The 22,623-nt window shown below is 37.1% G+C and overlaps 1 protein-coding gene across 1 annotated transcript; it reads right to left on the bottom strand.

Moving 5' to 3' along the window:
• Window positions 1-12,212: 12,212 nt before the first annotated feature.
• On the bottom strand, window positions 12,213-12,974 carry LOC127804570 (ribosome-inactivating protein charybdin-like). The gene has a single exon (XM_052341443.1). It carries the CDS (start codon window positions 12,972-12,974, stop codon window positions 12,213-12,215), a length of 762 nt encoding a protein of 253 aa, XP_052197403.1.
• Between the last annotated feature and the right edge of the window lie 9,649 nt (window positions 12,975-22,623).

Below are 22,623 nucleotides of genomic sequence, written 5' to 3'. Positions count from 1 at the left end.
CATTAATCTTCGCTCTGAAGAGTTCATAGTGGGGGGACACAAGTGGTAATATCTGCAGTCTTTACCCAATGTTTAGTTTGGAATTAGAGAATTAATTTATGGTAGCAAAAGGAAAGGAAAATGCATATTGATCTTGATGTGATTCAACTGTTCCAAGGGCATACTACTTAATGTGGCTTTTCCTTTTATACTCAGGCAGCTATCGTTGTATCCTAGAGGACCACCAAAATCAAATGGAGAGAATATATCCCTCATTTTGGCTGCGGTTGATCATGCAAAGCTTCTTCCTCATCGGAAACTGTATGTCAAATACAAGATGCGGGTAAGGGCCCAGGTTGGGCATGCGCACCATGAGGATGAAGGTAAACTATATCTTCTAGTTCTGAGCTACCTAGCTATATGGAAACTGGTGGTTCGTTACCTTTATGGATGACCACACAAGGGTTTGTTAGTGTGTGTTGTGTTTCAAGGCTTTCATAAGCTGATTCTAAATGCTTTTTAGTCATCTATTGGGATTCTAAGAACTGACAATGGCTGTGAATACTTCTCTCACTCATTTAACCAATGTCTCACCTCCCATGGCATATTTCACCAAAGTATCTGCTCATATACACCCCAACAAAATGGGGCAGCCAAGAGAAAGAATAAGTATCTACTCGAGATTGCCCATTCATTGATGTTCACTAATTATGTTCCAAATAAGTACTGGGGAAAAGCTGTTGTAATAGCCTCATACTTAATCAATTGGCTACCATCTAAAGTGCTAAAGTTTGAAACTCCTCTAACAAGCCAACTAAACACTTATCCTCATGTTCGAATTCTAAGCTCCCTTCCTCCAAAGATATTTGGTTACACAATTTATGTTCATTATATTCTACCTAACCACCATAAACTTAAGCCCAAAGCTATCAAATGTATATTCCTTGGCTACTCCCCAACTTAAAACGGTTACAAATGCTATTGTCCTCTGATATGCCCTCCAAACTTGGAGAATTACAAGACCTAAAAAATTCGTGAGATATGAACATGAAGCCTAAAGGCCCAACGGGTTGTAGGAGATCAAGGAAATAAGCCGAAAAAGCAAGAGGTCGAGCCGAGACCAAGTGTGTAGCATCTCAAAAATTTGGAGACAAGTAAAAATAATTAATTTGGATGTTGTGGATATCTTAGAATATTTAAGAATTTTTGAGAAATATTTATTTATGATATTTTAAAAAAATAGGAAATTAAGGTGATTAATTAAATTAATTAAAAGTAGTTATGAAAATAATAAAATAAAATATAATAATAACAATAATAATAATAGTAATAATAAGAAAGTAAATCAAATTAACTTAAATTAAATTAATTACTTAATATATATATATATATATATTTATATGTGTGTATGCATGGCGTGGCCTTGTCTTGGCCATGTCTTTTTATGGCTTTAATGCCATTGAGTTGAGTGCAATGAGATAAGCTTGGGCAGCAAAGTGGGAAGAGCAGCGTGCGGGGAAGGAAAGAAAGAAGAAGAAGAGGAGGAGGAGGAAGAGGAAGAAGAGGAAAGGAAAGAAGAAAGGGAGGAGAAGAAGGAAAGAATGAGGAAGAAGCAGCGCGCGCAGGGAGCAACGGGCGCGGGGAGGAGGAGAAGAAAGGAAGAAGAAGAAGAAGAAAAGGAAGGAAAGAAAGAAAAGAGAGGAAAGAAAAGGAAATAAGGAAAAATAAAAGGATTTTGGAATCTTTCGGCATAGGAAGTGATCAGGTATGTGGGTAAAAATCTGTAGAAGCATGATATGTGTAAATTATAAATTTTGCGCGATTAGAATTAATTAATTTAAGTCCCGGTTGTGTTATTTGCTAGGAAATGTTTTAATTTGCATTGGGAGCACAAGAGAGGCTGAAATCAACCATTTTCAGGCAAGCTCCTAACCCTCTCTTCGCGTTATTTATTTCCCGTGAAAGTCTTTGAGGTTTCTTGTACTCTAAACCCTCCCTCACCTTGATTCGGTGCCACGCATTAATAATAATATTCAGCGTGGCAACCACCCTATGACTTATGTTTTATTAAATGAGATTATTATTAATGGAATGAGTTAAGAAAATGATGATTTGGTGTTATTCTTTCTGTCCGTTACGGAGCTTCGTATCGCTCCGCTTCCCTTGGGAATGATGCCGAACCCGTTGGGGTTAGGTTCTTAGAGAAATTGGTTATGGTTAGAATTAGGAAAATGTGTTAAAGAGTTTATTATGTATGTTGAGATGACTTTATGTGAATGAAAAGTAATAAGAATGGTATTACGATGTTATGTGGTTATGTACATGAAGAGTTATGAGTTATGGAGAAATGTTATGTAAAGTTAAGCTGGGAAGATATAAAGTTAATAATGTCAGTAAGTGTGTCTAAGGGTATGGGTACAAAGCCACTAACTGTTGATCGTGGGTCGTGGCAGTTGATGGCTAGATGTATGGGCGCCAGTCATCGGTTGTTACGATAAGCGCTAGACGGCTAGAAGAGCTGGTACTCCAGATTCCCGCCTTGGTTTGTGCATTTCATGATGTGTGTGCTACAAAGGGCTGGGTTGCATTCACGCGGGGACATGCTTTGTGTGTGATGGGATGTATGAGCATTTGCATGACCCGGTTGGTCCAAGAGCTAATTTGGGTATCCTAGATGAGCATATGCATTTAGAACATGTCGCATGTGTGAATTCTTATGTGTGGGCGTAGCAGGGCCTGATGCTTGGTTTATGGGGGCCTTGTCATCACGTTTATGCTACGGAAGCCCTTGCATTTCTTATGTGTTGCATTGCATGGTTCTAATGTTACTGTTATTCTGGACGGGAGTACCGTGACAAGTGTCGGGAGTACCGACTCATGTGAGCTTCGGCTCGGCTTAGATATTAGCTCGGGGTTGGCCCGAGGGAAGACCAAGATCGCGGAAGTATATGATTATGTGATGTATGACATGATGAACACATGAGAATATGATGGGAATCAGGAAAAGTATGTAACAAGTATCAGGAAAAGACAAAAGTTGAATGTTAGGAAAAGCCGACCATGTCAGGAAAAGGCTGGTCTAAGAGAATGATGATATGGTAGCCTATGTTAGGCTACAACAGGTTTGTATGTGGGACCCGGGTGCCAATGTTTGACTTATGTGGGCCCCTGGTTCCTTATGTGCAGTTTATTTTATGTTATGCATGTAGAAGTAAGGTACGTATAGCTCATGACATGGCGTGATTTCATTGACATGAATTGCATGGGGTGTCATGGGAAGAGTCCTATCCTAAACCCGTAACCTTTCTTTCTAGAGCTTGCTGAGTCTCGCGACTCATGTTGTTTTACATCATTCCAGGTCAGCGTATCCTGAGATCGCAGGTGTGTTCATCGGGGTTTGGGTCCAGACCGTCAAGTCATGGTAGCCGGTGCAGAGCTCTCCCAAAACTAGATCCTGGGTGTCATCGTGTCTTAATAAGGTTAATGTTTATGTTTTCAGAGTTTGTCGCATGTTATGTAAGCCCAGGTGGGGCCCAAGTGATGAATGGTTGTAAAGATTATGATGAGATGTTATAATAAAGAAAAATTATGATTTCAAAAAGGGTTATGTGTGTGTTGTAGGTGCGTCATTGTTCGATATCATTTTTATAATGACCCTCTCATGGATCCTCTATCCGCGGTAGGGGCTCCGGGAGGTGGGCCGTTACAAAGTGGGGAAGGCCCACTCGGTTATGCCGAGTGGGTACGATACTTTTTTGGTTTTTCAAGCCTAACTTTCTCATATGAGCTCCAATTGAGATGATTCAAAGTCCTATGGAAAGATATGATAATTATCTACAACTTTCGTGTTTTGAGTTTTAAGAGATTCGAGCTGAATCAAGGTGTAAATCGGGTATGGAGTTGATGTACCTGCACTATCAAGGCTCAGAGTCAAGTATTGAAAGAAGATGGATCCGAACCAAGCCAAAAGCCAAAAAGAAGGCATGACCGAGTGGCCCCTCACTCGGTCATGTGGAGACCAATTTTCCACAACTTTTCATGACCCCACTCGGTTATGCCGAGTGGGTACGACACTGTCTTAGTTTTTTGGCCATAACTTTCTCATACGAGCTTCGATTGAGCTTATTCAAAGTCCTATGGAAAGATAAGAGAATAATATAAAACTTTCCTGTTTTGAGTTTTGAGATATTCGAGCTGAATCAATGTGAAAATCAGGTTTTAAGTTGAGATATGGGAATCACTCAAAACCGAGCCAAGGAAAAGGGTAAAAGAAGGCATGATCGGGTGGCCCCCCACCCGATCATGACCAAGTGGCCCCCCTACTCGGTCATGATTGAGTGGGCTTGGGCCAATCTCTTCTCTTTTCCCTCTCAGATGGGCCGCAAGATTCTCGCCCTGATTCTCGCACGTCTTCTCTCTCTCCTCCGCTATAAATGTGAGATCATGCCTTCATCACAAGGTACGCAATTTTGAGTGATTAAAGTACAATTTTCTCATTTTCTCTCAAGATCTGACTTAAGCATCGGAGGGTTTGCGCGGGGACCCCTACTCGCGTCCTAACGGTGCTCTCGTTTTGTAGGCCACTCGTCACCCTCAGGCCACTCGGTCACCAAAGCCACTCGTTACTCTCAAGCCACTCGGTCACCAAGGCCACTTGTCACCCTCAGGCCACTCGGTCACCAAGGCCACTTGGTCAACAAGGTCACTCATCGCCCTCAGGTCACTCGGTCATTTTAGGCCACCAGGTCATTTTGGGCCACCAGATTATCAGCCTAATTAGACCATCAGCTCTATCGGATTATCAGATCTAGACCTCTATCAGATCCAATTGCTCGTCAAGATTCTCATCAGTGAAGACACAACTCCCAAGACTTTTGCGTCTGTCCGCAATTAAAAATAGATTGTTGTATTTTGGCAACAACATCCTCTAACACAAAGGCTCTTTATTTCTTGTGATGTAACCTTTGTTGTAACACCCCACGTTTTCGGGCATGTTATAACTTGAGACAATTTTGGGATAATAAATTTTTTTCTTTCAAAACTAATGTTAAACCATATCATTCCTCATATTCATCCCAAAATTTCCATACATCTTTCTCAAAAGAGAATCATCATATATATCAAATGTGGAAGTTAGAATCGAACCTTAACTTTAACATTAACTATAAATAAGGTTATAAATCATCATTCCTTAAAACGTTCAGAATTCAAAGTAGCATAACTTAAATACATAGGCTACATAACATACATTCAATTCATCATTCACTTTACTAAGTTCCATTTCATGCCTCATTCATCCTCGATTCTGCTACAATCTCTATCTAGAACTTTTGAATATTCTAGGGACAAAGCCCAAATTAGATGATAAATCATATAAGTAAGGGTACAATAAACATATTTCGTGCATAGATGCAAAATGTCATTTTTCATTTCATTTTGGTTTGAGCCGACTGTACCTTAGTGCTACTTCCTATTTTTATAGCCTCCTTACCAGGCCGAGGTGTATGGGTACACCATTGGAAGAGTAGCGATCCTGACCTGTACTCTCAAACTCTTGTATTAATGCATGACCAATAATAACATCGTGTACATATGCACATTTTATCATAGCATGTAAATGCAATCTACATGACATATTCACATCAAGGTATGGCAATATAATAAAATCATTTACATAAAAATCAAGTTTTGGGTAGAACCACTTACAAGTCCTTTTCATAAACTAAATCCAGTTGAATAGTACCACTTACCTCAGACGTATCTCATAATATCTTGATTCGTGTGCTAGACTTCTAATGACTCAATTCGAAACCTCAACATACCTTGACCATCATATTTATTCAAGAATATCAATATTCTATTTTTTCCTTAATTTTCACATAATTTCCTCTATTTCCACCTATTTTCCTCAATAAATCCAAACTAAATATTTCTCAAATATTTTTTCAAATATTTCTTTATAACAATTCATTAAATAACTTTCCTAATTTCCTGGAATATTCTAAAAATTTTTACTCACCTTAACTTAGTATCTCAGACTTTCTTGATATGTGTGCCCTAACATCAAAATGCATGCCCGATCAATTTCCTGGCTCTGGGCATGCTCCTCTAGCCCCAAATTAGTTCCTAGAATTTTATGAAATTTTTTGAGAACATTTCCCTATTTTTCTCTATTTTCTTTTCTATTCTTTTTTTTTTCTTCCCTTCTTCTTCCTCATTTCTTCTTCTTCATCGCACCTCTACTCATGCGCGCACGACCCCTACACTTAACTATCGACCGCCGCTTAGGCCTCTGCCGCCACCCGTTGGCAGTTTCTCTGACCTCTACCGCCCGCTTTGCAGCCTCCTCGCACGCACCACTGGCCGAGCTACCTCACGCACCTACTGCTGCCTTGCTCCGTTTCGCGTCAGCCATGGCTGTCATTGCTGTGCGACTAACTTTGGCCGCTTTTGGCCTTGTCGACCGTCGCACCGGCCTTCACAGAGCCCACCGGTCTGCCGCACCTTACTGCCATCACTAGTCGCGCCTCCTCGTTACTGCTCGCTCTGTGCCCGATCTGCCATGGCCATGGCTTGCAGCCATGGATGCTATCTGCTTCCTGTGGCCAGCTCTGGCCACCATTGATCGGCCTTTTCTCACTCGCACGAGCTCTCTCCCTCTCTATTTGTTCTCAGCCATGCTTGGCTATTAGTCTGCCTCAATCTCTCTTCTCTCGCCCAAGTTCTTTGATTCTTCATTTTCATTTCTTTCCATTCTCTTCTATGTATAGCCAAATGCAGCCCTCACCTACCTTGTCCAACACTTCCGACCAATCTCTTTATCTCTGTGAAATCTTTCGGCTTTAATTGCTCTCAAACTAATAGCCAATTCCATCATGCTTTTGCAATTTCTCAGATAAAAATCCTCAATTGAAAAGCCAACCCCAAATGTTGCAGAAATGCTCCCCCACGTTTCACGAGCATGCATATACATATATATTATATATTTCACACATTTAACCCCATATTACATCTTTATTACACTTGGAATTTCTTAAATTGCAATCACACCTTCTAATGTTCAAAAAATTTGCATTACGATACTGAAAATGCAAAATTAATAATTCAAAACTTACTCGATAAGGATGATTTCGCCTCAGTGTCCTCACCGGATTATAGTTTCATCCCGAAACCAACTCAGGGTTATTCCTCACTCAAAATCGGATCGCCCTTAGGGTTCCATTGACTTTCCGGTAGTCCCTTGCAATAATTCAATTTTTCAGCCTAAATCATAACTATATTTTAACTATACCAAAAATCGTTTCTGATCTAATTTCTTTCAATGCCATAAATCATGCCTCGAAATTCTCATTAGTGTCGTATTGATTTCCTTAGACATTTCGGTTCTAGGGCACTCCTTGTAGTCGATTCGGTCATTGTAAGAAATTACCCTATAACCCCAATTTATCTGTAAATTCTATTTTTGCCACAAGATAATTTACTCTTGAGTTCTTTTTAAAAATCTGGGATATTACATTTGTGGAGTAGGAACCTTTTTATCCAAGTGAATCCATGCAGAAAGAAAACCCATTAGAGAAATGACATTAGGATCCTACTATTTCTATGCCTATATCTCTCCCATCTGATTATGATCTATCTCTCCCATCTAGTTTTGATCTATCTCTACCAGATACACAGCCAAATAGCCTAGCATCTACTCATTGTCCAGATTATTCCTCTAGCCAGCAAGCCATCAAACTAATTGAGCCTCTAGGGTTTGATCTGGAAGAAGAAACTCACTCACATGATCCTATAAAAGTATATTCTAGGAGACAAAAGGCTCATATTCCTCAACTCAGGCAATTATTGGAACAGTGAAATGATCCAATCAGTGAAAAGAATATTGATCCAACTAGTGAGAAGAATACTGAGGCTGAAAGTGAGATGCTGGATTTCCAATTGCTATTCGAAAGGGGGTAAGATCTTGTGTACAGTATCCTATTTCTAATTACCTAACTTACACTAGATTGTCACCCCAATTCAGGGCATTTACCACAACAATTGATGAAGTGACAGTTCCCCGAAATATACAAGAAGCTATGAGTAACCCCAAGTGGAAGGAAGTAGTCATAAAGGAAATGAAGGCCCCAGTGGAAAACCATACATGGGATATAGTAGAAACTCCTAAGGATAAGAAGATTGTGGGGTGCAAGGAGTAGATGGAAAGAAAGCTATATTGGTTGTGTATGTTGACGATATCATCATCATTGGTGATGATATTGATAAAATTACTACACTGAAACACAAGTTAAGAGAGGAGTTTGAGGTTAAAGATTTGGGAACAATGAAGTATTTTTTTGGGATGGAGGTGGCAAGAAGCCAACAAGGTATTGTAATCTCCCAAAGGAAGTATACCCTTGATCTATTAAGGGATACAAGTATGTTGGGTAGTAAATGATAGGGCTTAATTGTATATATATTTTTATCTAATTTTTATTTTAATCTTGTGCTATTTTTCCTACGTAAATATGTGTTTATATGGATTTTACATTATTTTAATTTCTTTTTATAGGAACCTATCAAAGAATATTATTTCAAAGATTTGGGTGTAAAAAGAAAAAAAATATTATAAAGTTAATTTTAAAATTAATATTATAATATAAAATAAAAAATAAATAAATATATTAAATAATTAATATTATAATATAATTAAAGTTATTATATTTAATAGTATATTAAATTATAATATTTATATATATATATTTATATATATATATATCATATATTATAACAGTGGAGTTTGAGGTTAAAAATTTGGGAACAATGAAGTATTTTCTTGGGATGGAGGTGGCAAAAAGTCAACAAGGTATTATAATCTCCCAAATGAAGTATACCCTTGATCTACTAAGGGATACAGGTATGTTGGGCAGTAAATTAGCTTACACCCCTCTTGAAAGAAACTAAAAATGTGTTATAGGAGATAATGACTCTATCATCGACAAATGGAGATATCAAAGGCTAGTTGGAAGGCTAATCTACCTACCACTCACTCGCCCGGGTATAGCATATGCTGTGAGCATTGTGAGCCAATTCATGCACTCACCTACTCAATACCACACGAATGCAGTTCAACATATCTTGAGGTATCTAAAAGGTTCATCGGGAATAGGGTCTGTTGTTCCAGAAAAATGAAAACATAAGGGTTGAAGGCTTTGTAGATGCTGATTGGGCAAGTTCCATTATGGATAACAGGTCTACTTCAGGCTTTTGTACTAAGCTATGGGGCAATTTAGTCACTTGAAAGAGCAAAAAACAGTAGGTTGTAGTTAGAAGTAGTGCTGAGGGTAAGTTCAGGGCCATTGCTCAATGAATTTGTGAGCTTATTTGGTTGACAAGGTTGATGGAAGATCTACAAATGCCCCTAACACCTCCAACAATACTCTATAGTGATAGTAAATCAGCTATTAATGTTGTAAATAACCATATCCAACATGATAGAATAAAGCACGTTAGGATTGATAAGAATTTTATTCAGAGGGAGATTGAGCAAGGAGGCATAAAGCTAGCCTATCTACCTACAACTATTCAAGAGGCCGCTATCTTCACAAAGGCTATGTTAAGACCTAGATTTGATACGCTAATTGGTAAGGTGAGAATGAGAGATATCTATTCACTAGTTTGAAGAAAAATGTTAGAAATCCAGTTGAAAAGGAAAAGAGATAAAGACGATAAAAAGAAGTAAAAAAGGGATCAGCTGCACATCAATGTTTGTATATTATCCTATTGTAAATTATGAAGTGTAATCTTTATCTCTAAAATTTAGGAGTAGATAACATAGCTGTAAATCTGTAGTTATACCCTTGCCATCTAATACAAACATGAGTTGGATTGATCCCATTCTCCCGTTTCTACCTAAGGGTGATATACTAAAGTTTTATTCATATTTGTTCAAATTCCAATAATAACTTGTGTGGAAGACTTCAAGCTATTACCTTATTTAATTTCAAGAATATTTAATTTGGATTTCCTCTGGACTTTTTGATCACTTTGAAAATTTATTGTGGCATAATTATTTTTATGGAGTCCTAATTACGTTAGGATTCCTAATTGGATGTGGATTCCTTATCACATACATAAGGATTCATATTATCATTTATAATAATAATAAAAAAATATGATAATAAAAATTAAAGAAGACTTTGATACCCCTTGTAGCAAATCAACATGTAGGAAATCAGCAAAATTTAATTTAAAATTTTTCTTGATTTCCACTCAATGATCCTTTAATTATTTCCATATTAATCAGCCCATCCCATGATTAGGTAAGATATATATATATATACATACCGTAATAATTGGATGCTTGCTTTTTATTTAACCAACTTATATTTATTTATGATATCATACTTAATAATTTATTACTTTGTATATCATTTTTACTGAGTTCTATGACTCATCTCTTTATTCCCACCAACACAAAGATGGCTCGGGATCCAATAAGAGAAATGCGGTATATGTCGATGACGAACTAAATGATGAGAGTGACAATCCATGATGGGAGTTCGGGTCAAATGACTTATAATTTTTGTTGTGTCGAACGCATCTATGCTTGTCGGTTGGACTTATTTTTTTTTTTTTTGTAATAATAGACACTTTGTGTGAGTGAGCTATAATATATCTAAATTGTAGCCTATTAATTTGTTTATAAGGTACATGTCAGATTCGAGACTCGGGTATCCTTCCGCTGCTTATAAGTCTTAGATCTCGAGTTTTCGATAGTCGGAGGCGGTGAAGCCTGGACCTCATCTAGGGCGCTCACATTATTTTATTTCCTTGTTGTTAGGGCATAGTCGGCTTCCAAAGTAAGACCTCTTGATGTAATCTTGTGTTACGGTAACACCCAGTAATGGGGTCGGGATGTCACACTCTTCACGAGCTGATTATTATTCATGATCCAGTTACTATTCACGGTGTTAATTATATGAATGATAACTTAAAAATAAATATTAAATTAACCAGTTATTTATTTAAAAATAAATATTAAATTACAATTTTAACGCTTTATGACATCAAAACCCAATCCCTTCCCAAAACCAGGTCATCCTTCTAGCAGCCATTCCCTTCCCAAACCTTAACTGAAAATCGCATTCCCCAGATCCCCACCTTGAATATGCCATTATTGACATATATGACCCAAAACGCAAAACCCTAAAGTTCAGAACCCTAAGGATTTTCCAAATCTCAGTTCCATCTATTGTCCTCATCAACTGGTCCCAGGGACAAATTTCTAAAATCATATATTGTCACTGTATTAGGAACTCCGAAAAACAGAACCACTAGGATCAAAATTATCCCAAATCCTTCCTGTATAATTGATTTTAACTGTATAATTGATTTTAGGATCATGGTACATCATTTATGTACACTTTGTGCTACATAATGCATATAAATGACAAAAATACCCTTTACGCCTTATCACCTCGCTTCGCCTCACTGCCTTTAGTGAGGGATATTTTATTTATGCGGCTCACCGCTTCATGATGCCTTATTATCTCACCCCATCGCTTTAGGTGAGAAGTATTTTAGACATTTTAATATCATTGTGTATTTTAAGATGTACACAATGATGTACCAATAGCATTTTTCTAACTTGTTTAGCTTTCTCCTCAATGATGCATCAATCTTGTAATGCATAAAAAGATGTGTTTTGGAGTATTTATGGATCAAATTCCATGGTCAAGATCTGAATGAAGGGAGGTATTGAGCTATGGTTCCTGGGAATTCCATTGATCGATCGACTGAGATGCCACCTCATCCACCCTGTTAATGTACGAACTGCACTTTTATTTTCACAATAGTGGTTGTTAGGGTTTGTGAAAATGGAGCTAGTTAGGGAGGAACAAGAAGGGTATGGGAAGCCTGCTAGCTAGAACGTGAGCAAATGTTAAGAGAGGCTAACAAAGAAAAATATAATCCCATTTCATTAGAAGGTGAAAGACCATATGCTAGAACTTGAGCAAAGCATGCTTCTTTATTGATATATATATATAAACATAGAAAAAAACATGACTTCCATCACTGACCCCCTAAACTTAAAACTTGCACACACAACTTAAAACTTATTATCGATCATTAATCCCCTTAAGACATACTATATATTGATTAATAGCATTAGTTTAATTATTTATCTATTGGTGATGGAATTAATTGCAAATCTTTTTAACAAAAATTTTGAGTCATAATGATCAAACGTTCTAAAACTTGTAATATTTGATCATACCAATTGCCGCGACAGCATCTTCAACCGTCTTAATTCGTGATCCTTCGGCATCCGAAGGAAGTTGAAAACGATGGTTAGGATCAGAATCAATATGCAGTAACTCTCTTGAAATAGGTCCCCAATTATTCATTTGTTTCCTCATCCATTCTGGAGGTGGTTCTGCCTTATTATCTTTTGCTGAATCATCTTGGAATTTTGTTGCCAGCTGTTTGGAGATGCTACGAAATCTCATTGACTCGGGTATCATTTGAGACACAACAATCAGTGACCAAGCCCTTTTCTCGCCGTCGTCAGAGGTAGCAAGCCTGGATACAGCTTCCTCCAGGCTTTTCCAACCAAGCTTTATGTTTTCCCTGTTTTGGTCCTTAGAAGCAGCGTTGTCCATGCTCTGGTAGTCATCTTTAAAGCCCAGAAAAGTGGAATTGGGAATCTGGTGCGGTGCCTTGGGATTTGTGAGCCCAAACTCTAGCCACTTACCATTCTCCATTTGGTAACCGACCAAGTACAGATTGTCTAGCCGAATCCGCAGCCTGACCTTATTAGAACTGTTTTGTAGGATGATGTCAAACCATTGAGTGGGTGGATTCACTTCAGGATGAAGGACAGGACGGCCGTGTGAATATCGGAATATCAATTCACGGTGCTGCCGCATAGTAGTCTCAATAAATTGCCTGTAAGTTAACCAATCTGTGGTACTTTCCTTTTTAACAATGAAAGTCTCGAGGAATTCCGCCATTTCGATCACTTTTTTTCTTTTTTTTTTTGGGTAGCAGAGTGCAACTTTCTTTTGTTTTCTACTTGTTTGATGAGATGAAGCGCCCTAACCATTCCTGCCTTTATATAGCCTCTGCATTGTTATTATTATTATTTGTTTTATTCTTTTTTTTTTCTAAAGGAATAAGAGCCTATCGAACGTCAACTTGTGTTATTATCATAAATTTAGTAGAGTATTAGGTGTTGTGACCCTACTTGTTCATATCCTTTACTGCTAATGGAGGAATGAAAGCCTGCCAGCGTACCTGTATTACATTATGTGTTGAAACATGTTGCTCCAATTGTGTGCCACTTGTCTCTCAAATGTGTGGCTCAAATTTGTTGAAAATGTGTGGCTCAAATTGTGAGAAATGGTCTTTTGGTTTAGCTGTTAAAGTAGAAGTCAAAAAGAGGGCCAAAAGAAATTTTTGCAGCTGTGAGAGGACAACGCGTGCAGCAGCTGGCAAAGAAAAAGGGAAGCAAAGAAAACAAAGGAGAAGCAGCCAACAGCCAGCAGCCTAATTTTTCAAATGATTTGTTTCTATCAATATACGCATAGAAGCAAAATTAGAAAGTGTTATATATCGTTCTCATAAATAACTTGTCAAGATTATTCACATTTCAAAACCTAATTACAATATATATATATATATACATATATGCTTAGAATTCACCTAAAACAAGAAGACAAAAACTTTTGGGCCTGATTGCAAGACTTAGACTTGAGAAATAAATTCTAAATTTTTCTTCTAATAAGCTTCTTTCACATTCTGGTTCTATACCAGATTTATTATCAATTGAAAAAGAAAGTCTGATAAAAAAAAAAAAGAAGTGATTGAGTGCTTTTAAAATCAAGAATAGAAATTGGAAGATATGTATAGGATTTTATGCGAACAGGTACTTGTTGATTAAACAATCAAAGAATCAACCGATTAGAAAAAAGAATATACTAGAAAAAGGGCGCAGAGAACAAATATTGAGTGGTGGTGTCCGATCTCGACCTAGGTCGATGTTGGGTCGAGATCGGAGCTGGGTTTGATATCAAGTTACGGGCTTTTGCTTGGGCCAGGCCTAGAGAATCAGTACGGTCCACAGCTCCCTAGGTCTAATGTTCACAAGGGCAAGTTATGAGCTTTTGCTTTTAATGATCTGACACAACATGCGAGATCCCAAAATTCGAGGCACCAGGCCTAAGGGACAAGACGGTGTGTTGCAAATGGAAAGATGCCTTTCCACCTTTAGTGTGTGACAGGTGGCACAATCTTAGTGGTTGTCCAGTGACGGATGGATTCCAGTCATTGGATACATCACACGATACCTATATAAGGGTTTCTTCCCACTCCTAACCCCATTTTTTGTGTTTGTTCTCACTTTGAAATTTTTGCATTTTCGCCAGTCTCTTACTTTGTGCTTTTTGATCGAGGGTAGTCGTTCCGTCTCTTCAATCTTCGTCTTCTTCCTAGGTAACTTCTTAAACTCAAATCTTCTCCATTCCTTTTATTGTTGCTTTTTGATGGTATCAAGGTACTATGAGGGGAGCGAACCTAAGGGAGAGGGTCAGCGATTTGTTGTGAGTCACTAGTGATGGCTTTTTGCCTAGACAAAGTTAGGCACCGAGCCTGCCTGTAATACTTGAAAATTTTTGTATACTTGAATGTAATTTTTTAAAGTAATGGGGCTAAAGTATAAATTTTGAAACTTAAAAACATAGGGTAAAGGGTCAAAATGAAAGAAGGAAGAAGTGGAGGGACCAAAGTACAAAGTAGGTGTGAAACTTGTAAGTCGCTGGCAGCCACACTATGGCCGCCCGCGAGGACGTTAAATCCATGCCCAAGATTAGGGCCATTATGGCCTATGGGGGGTCCAAGGCAAGAGAATCACTTGATTGGCCCAAAAAATGGCCCGAAATGCCTATAAATAACTGGGTTTTTATAAGATCCCGTTTCGGCATAAGCTTGTCACATAATTTAAGTGAGATTAGAATATTAAAAAATAGGCTCGATAGCAAAATAGATCGCCGAATCAATTGCAGGGAATGCCCCGAAGTGTAATTGCCTATGAAAAACGATATGGTCTCAATGAGAGTTTTGAGATAAGATTTATGGAAGTAAAAGAAATTTAAATTGAGATAGTTTTTAGTATAGCTAAAATACAGCTGTGATTGAGGTTGAAATACCGAATTATCGTATGAGACTTCCGAGAAGTTAACGGAATCTTGAGGAGCTCCAGTTTTTCGTAAGAATCAACCCTTTAGTGGTTGCAGGATGAATTAAGGGCCTGGTGAGGACCCGGGAGACAAAATCATCCTTATCGAGTAAACTCGAAATTATTAATTATGGGTTTTAAGCATCGTAATGTAAATTAATTTAGATGTTAGAGGGCGTATTTGCAATTAGTAAAATTTTTAAGTGTAATAAGGATGAAATATAGGGACTATATTTATATTTTCCATAATTAGATTAGTACAAAATATATATAAAAAGTATATTATATATATATATATGTATATGCACGCGAAATGGAGGCGTGGGAGGCAGGTGCAGTATGGTTCTGCAATTGAGGAATTGAGGCAAGGGAATTTCAGCGAGATTTTCGAGAGGAAGAGTGGTGGCCAAGGCAGGGTTCGCCTATATTATATATATATATATATAGAGAGAGAGAGAGAGAGAGAGAGAGAGAGAGTGAGTGATTGAGGGAGGGAGATAACCGAATCGGCCATGGCAGAAGGCTAGGCCGAGAGCTTGGCCGAACTTGGGAAAGAGACAGCAAGAATGAGAGATCGGAAGAGGGATAGAGAGGGAGAAGAGGCCGGCCGAAGGAGGTAGTAGCGGAGGTGGCCATGCATGGTCGACGCGAAGCTCGAAGGCAAGCAAGGGCTGAGCAGTGCGAGCAGGCTGGTCGGCGAGCATGGCAGCTCGGTGGCACAAGGAGGCTCCTGGATGAGGAGGCAATGAGTAGCCATGAAGGCCGCCATGGCAGGCCGACGGTGCTGGGCTCAACCAGCAGCAATGGAGGTCGCAGCAGCCGGCACTCAATCAGAGCAGCATCGGCTGAGGCGCAGCAAGGGTGGCTTGCGGGTGAAGGCAGTATGCGCAGGGAGCGAGGTCGGCCGGGCGGTGGCCGACGGCATGGGGCGGACGGCTGAGGCGGAGTTGGTGCGAGCGGCACTGTGCGCGGATGTGGTGAAGAAGAAGAGCGAGGAGAGGGAGGTTGAAGATGAAATGGAAAAAAGAAAAAAAAAAAGAAAAGGAAAAAAAAAGGAAAAAAAATTCTAGAAAAATTTTAAAAAATAGGAAATGAGGATTTATGATTATTTTGAAGATTTTAGTGAGAAAAATGATTTTTGCACGCGTTTCGAGACGTTGTACGAAAATTGAGATGTTACACAAAAAATGAGATAAATGCACGAAAATTGAGATAGCGCGCAAGAATTAGAATGCGATTTTATTCACCCCTTTAACGAGGGTGAAGTAACTCTCGTCAAATTAAAGGGGATAAACATCAAATGGTTAGTTTTCCAATGCGATTTTGAAATATTTATTTTAATTTGTTTTGCACAGTCTACTTACCTAAGACCTTCCTCATTCATTGACTCTCTTTTTCTTTCTCTCTCTCTCTCTCCACTATGGTCCTCCGTCTCCAACGTATTGTCCATCTCCACCTTCGACGTCATCTCCTCCTACCGTCGTCGGTCTTCACCAGCAACAGTGCCATAGGTCCTCTGGCATCCTCTCCAGCAGCGTGTTCGTCGTGTCTCCTCCACCCACTCTCTCTTCCCACCGTGTCTCCTCCACCTCCGGCCGTTCAGTGCTTATTTTTGTCGTCATCGGACCTCTTACAGCAGCAGTAACGTCAGGGGTCGGCCTACGTTTTCTCCACCTCCAGGCGTTGGTCGGTTCTCCACCTCCTCCCATTCGTCAGTCCTTCGGCATCTCCTCCACCAGTAATGACTGTGCTTGATCGTGTCTCCTCCACCTCCTGCTTGTGCCTTTCAAGAGCATTCTTGGTTTTTTTTTTCTTCCCGCATGAACTTCTAATATTTCTGGAAATAGAAGTACTTAAATCGGCTAAATTAAAATCAATTACAATCGGTCAGATGAGATTGTTAATCAAGCAATAACTCTGCTCTGATTAATTTAACAATGTTTAGGTTATTGGTAAAAAAAACGTGCTCTTTCGGATGTCAAAACAGGCTAAGCTAAAGGTGTTCACTGAATTTGTTTTTAAATAATGTGAAGTTGGGTATAATAAGAGTGAACTCCACTAGTTTATCATGAATTTGTGGAACTTGCTAGGCATCAACTATTAAACATCCATCATTGTTAATAAATCTCAAGGTTAGAAGTTTTTTTGAAACTCGGGGAGATTGTTGAATAGTAAGGACTTATTTACCATTTTACCTTAGAAGGGGGATATTCCTCCTAGTTCCTTGTTGAAGCTATACTTTTTGCAGAAAAGAACGATGGTATCCGTGGCTTGAACTATCATTTGCTTCCCTATTGTGTCTAACTCCAAAGAAATCATCATCTTCATTATTTGGGTGCGGGCCGTGTGGCTGCCTGTTGAATTTGATTTCTTATTATTTTACTAAAAAAAATTAAAATGATGTCACCAATGCTAACTGTCCACTGCCTACCCCATAAATTTAAAGAAAAATAAGAAATTTTAGGCCTTTCAATCCTTGTGCAAATCTAGCAATCAATACAAACACAGAAACTAAAAGAGAAACTCTCTCTTCCTCACCCAAATCACCATTAAAGAAAAGTATAGAATACTTCCGTATTATATTTTCAAACACAAATGAAATCTTTACATCCCAAAAAATCTCTGGAAAATCAAATCAAACCAAACGAAAGAACAAAATAACCCATTAATGAGAAAGAAAAAAAATTTCCATTCTTTACTCTCTCCCGATTTCGTGTACAACTTCGCGTTCTTCAAGGTCACTGGAGGCGTTAGAGATTTTTCCATCATCCGCGGTAGCGTGTTCATCGGCTTCCTATTCTCCTTGCGCAGAGCAGGGAAAGAGTCGGGGATCGACTAGGCCAGAACGGAGGACCCTTTTCCGCCGGATGGGTGGAGTCGGCAAGCTGGCCTGAAACTTGACTTGTTTCTTGGGCGGGGATAGATTGGGCTTCGGTTCTTGCTGTCTCATGTTTTTCATCCGTAGTTTTGTTTCTCATAGTTCGACGTAAGTTTTGGTGAGGATCGATAACGACAGGAGGAGACGCACGTCGGAGGTGGAGGGGATGACATGCCGGAGGTGAAGAACCACAACTGGAAGGAGAGAGAGAGAGAGAGAGAGAGAAAATGAAGGAGAAGGTCTTGGGTGGGTAAACAAATCCTTGGACCGTGTAAAACAAATTAAAATAAATATTTCAAAATCCAACTGGAAAACTAACGATTTGATGTTCGCCTCCTTTAATTTGACGGGGGTTACATTCACCCCGTTAAAGGGGTGAACAAAATCGCACTTCAAGAATTGAGGTGGAGGGCGAGAATCGAGTGTTAGCGCGACAATCAAGATCAATCACATATTTTGAGGTCAGAGTAAGTATATCGAGGCAGATTGAGAGACTAAATTAAGGTAACTAAAAATTTTTTAAAAAATTTTGATAAATTAAGAAAATTATTTTATAAATTATTATAGATAAATATGTAAAAAAATACTTAAGAAATGCTTAGTTTGGTTTATTGAAGAATTATTTATTGAGAAAAATATTTAATGAATTATTGAGAAAAATAAGAAAAAATAGAAAAAAATTATAAGAAAATTATAAAAAATATTTGATCATACCAATTGCCGTGACAGACAGCATCTTCAACCGAGGAGAAAGTTAAAAATGATGGTTAGGATCAGAATCAATATTCAATAACTCTTCAGAAATACTTTTCCAAATCTTCACTTGTTTTCTCGTTCATTTTGGAGGTGATTATGTAATATTAGACTGCGTTTTTTTTATTATTTTTAATTTTTTATTTTTTAATAAAAACACATTTTCTTTCCTGAATCATCTTGAAATTTTGTTGCCAGCTGTTTGGAGATATTACGAAATCTCATTGACTCAGATATGATTTGAACCACAACAATCAGTGACCGAGCCCTTTCCTTGCCGTCGTCAGAGGTAGCTAGCCTGGATACAGCTTCCTCCAGGTTTTTCCAACCAAGCTTTATGTTTTTTCTCTTTTGGTCCGTAGAAGCAGCATTGTCTAAGCTCTTGTAGTCACCTTCGAAGCCCAGAAAAGTGGAATTGGGAATCTGGTGCGGTGCTTTGGAATTTGTGAGCCTAAACTCTAACCAGATAACTGTCATATCCATATCCGATCTATATCCACGGGTTTCGTATTTATCCATAGACAGAACCCACTCATCTAATTAATGACAAAATTAGCAATAGTAATAAATCACCAAAACTACCCATTGTAAAATTAAACATGATAATACTACTGAATTTTATTATTTGCATAAATTTTGTTACTAATTAAAAAATAACTATATAATTATGCTACTGAATATATATATATATTTATATATGGAATTGTAAAATTGTATCATTAATAAATAATGAAAATGTCCTCTTCTATTTTATCATTTGATAATAATGTTATGAATAAAGTAATTAAGCACTAATTAACTATCAAGAATAATAACAACAATAATTTAAAAGTATTGGACCGTACTAGCCCAAATCACGGCCTAATCTCAACCCTAGGCCCGATCTCGACTCTCAACCCACAGTCTGATCCTAATCCTGCGCTAGCCTATAACAATATCATTACAACCGCAAAGTACTCTCGCACCCGTTTAAGATCTCATCCTTAGTTATGACAGATCTCATCCTTATTTGACTGCCTTCCTTTTTTAGTCAAAAGGAACAAGTATTAACGATTAATTAAATTAAAAATAATAATAAAATAATAGTTTCTTTTCGTAGCCGCACAATCAATTGTTATGCAATCCCATATAATTGCCTCCAAATTGTAAGAATGAGAACAAAGTGGGAACCTCCTGGTCACAAGTTTGGTTTTCCCATTTGTTATCTAATTTTGGCAGCAAAATTATATGCAAAGTCTAATATATAACACCAACGTCAACGTTAATGATGTGGACAATTGAAGACGGGATTTAAATATGGAAGTGCACTACCTTAGAGCAATATATTCACAACTATGTTACTATCCAAGAATATTTGATAATTAAGATATAGGATAAAAAAGTCAAGATATGAATTGCATCACAGACTACTATCATTTCTAATATATTTATTAAGTTTATCTAATCATTTTTTAAAAAATCATTAATGATATTTTATTTTGATATTTTAATATATACATATCTCTACTTTTCCTCAAGATAAACATATCTTAGTCTCTACATATAAAAAAAAATGACATTTGTGTTCTCTAATGCATTTCAAAGAATTTAACAAACAATTTGATAAAAGTTTTGGAATACTTCCAACTTTATTTTGACTGTTCCATATCTTAGTTTGGAAATCACTCCGGGCTTATTTTGATGCTTTCTTATCTTACTCATTTTAACAAACGCTACGCAAGAGATTTATGAATTGTTATCCCAAAATAGTATGAACTGGACAATATCACGTGAAGCCATATCTCCAGTTGAGCTTATAACTTTATTTCCTTTATCAGCATCGAAAATTTGCACGACAATAATCAAGTATCAGAAAAATAAAAGTAGCTTCTATATTTCTATTCAAATTTCAATTCGCAGGAAGAAGAAGAGGACGATCTAGATAGATATTTTAAATGGAAATAAAAACATTTCTATGATAAAGAAAATAAAAGATCTTTATAAAAGATAAAGAAGATAAAAGAGAAAGAGAAAGAGAAAATGACTATTCTATGGAGGAAGAATGGTATGAATTAAACAATATCACGTGAAATTACATGTCCAATTGAACTTTCAACTCTTTTCTTTTTATTTATTGGCATCGAGAATCTGCACAACAATAATCAATACAAGAATTTTCACTTAATATAAGGATATAGAAGTCAAAACACTATTGTTTAACAGAGTAAGGGATTTCACTTTATAATAATATGTAATAAATTAGTATCAACAGAAAAAAATAAAAAACATATGTAGTTGGTGTAACTATTAACAATAGTATGAAATTCAATACTCCCTTCATCCCAAAAAGGTTGTCCTCTTTCTTTTTTTTTTTTTTTTCACAGAGTTCAAGAAAACATCACTATTTGCTTACCAATTCATGAGTTTTGCCATATTTTTCCAGGTACCCTTACTTTTACTCATTTATTACTACTTTTTTTCTTATTCTATAAAATTTAATATTTTTTGTAATCAAAAAAGTTAGAATATATCGAGATAGTGTAAGAAAGGAAACAACACCAGCTACCTTTTTGAATGTTGGCAAAGAACCAAGTTAAGCGTGCTTGACCTGGGGCAATCCAATGATGGGTGACCCCCTGGGAAGTTCGTATAGGCCCATCAGGGTAAGTTGTTCCGGTTCTTCCTATCGCTCGAGCGGGATGTTACAAGTGGTATCAGAGCCGACCCTTGGCGAAAGCGGTCCGATTGCTCGAGGGCCTGTACAAGGATTCTTCTAGGATAAGGTCTACCAGTTGTAAGGTCGCATTCATGTGCTTAAAGAATGTAATAGCCCAGAAAAGTTAGAATATATCGAGGATAGTGTAAGAAAGGAAACAACACCAGCTGGATACTTTTGGGCTGAATGTTGGCAAAGAACTCCCAAGTTAAGCGTGCTTGACCTGGGGCAATCCAATGATTCTAGTTCGTGTAGGCCCATCAGGGTAAGTTGTTCCGGTTCTTCCTATCGCTCGAGCGGGATGTTACATTTTCAAACTTGTTATGTCATTAAAATGTGTAAAAAGATCCTTGATAAAATTATTTATTAGATTTTTTAAATAAATCTAATAAATTATTCTATGAAATAATAAATTATTTTAATAAATTTATTAGATTTTTTCTTAAAATCTAATAATTTTAAGAAAAATTATTCTATAAAATTTAAAATTTTCAAACGTGAAATGCATTTTATTTATATAATAAATTTTTTCTGATAAAATTTATTGAAATTTAAATTTAATACAACGAACTATTAACTACTAACACGATTATGAACTTTAATATTGAATAAATATTCACGTGCATTTAAATGAATAAAAAAGATCAGATTTTATGGAAGTATCAAGAGAAAAAATTTAAAAATATAGCTGGTGTAATTATTAATAATAATATGAAATTCAATATGAAATATTCAAGTGAGTCCCAATGACCAAAAATATCAGATTTTTATGGATATAATGTATCAAGAGAAAAAAAATGTAGTTTGTGTAATTATTAACAAAAATAAAAAATGTAATATTAAATATTCATGAAATAAAGACAAATTTTTTGAATATTAGTATCAAGAAAAAAAAAAATATAGTTGGTGTAATTATTAACAAGAATATAAAATTCTATATTTATGATTCAAAAAAATGAATATTAAATATTTAGTATTACGAGAAAGAAAAAAAAAACAAAAAACAAAAGCATAGTCAATGTAACTTGGGATGACTATCTTTGCGTGGCCCCGCTGTTCATGTTCTTGATTACGTTAGATGAGATAAATTACAGGTTGAGC

This window comes from Diospyros lotus, chromosome 6 (assembly GCF_014633365.1).
Source record: "Diospyros lotus cultivar Yz01 chromosome 6, ASM1463336v1, whole genome shotgun sequence".
Lineage (NCBI taxonomy): Eukaryota > Viridiplantae > Streptophyta > Magnoliopsida > Ericales > Ebenaceae > Diospyros > Diospyros lotus.
The sequence above is the reverse complement of the archived record's forward strand: the minus strand, read 5'-3'. Positions and strand labels throughout refer to the sequence as shown.

Coding starts and splice junctions, on each gene's coding strand:
- LOC127804570 (XM_052341443.1), bottom strand. CDS start 12,974: ATGGCGGAATTCCTCGAGACTTTCATTGTTAAAAAGGAAAGTACCACA.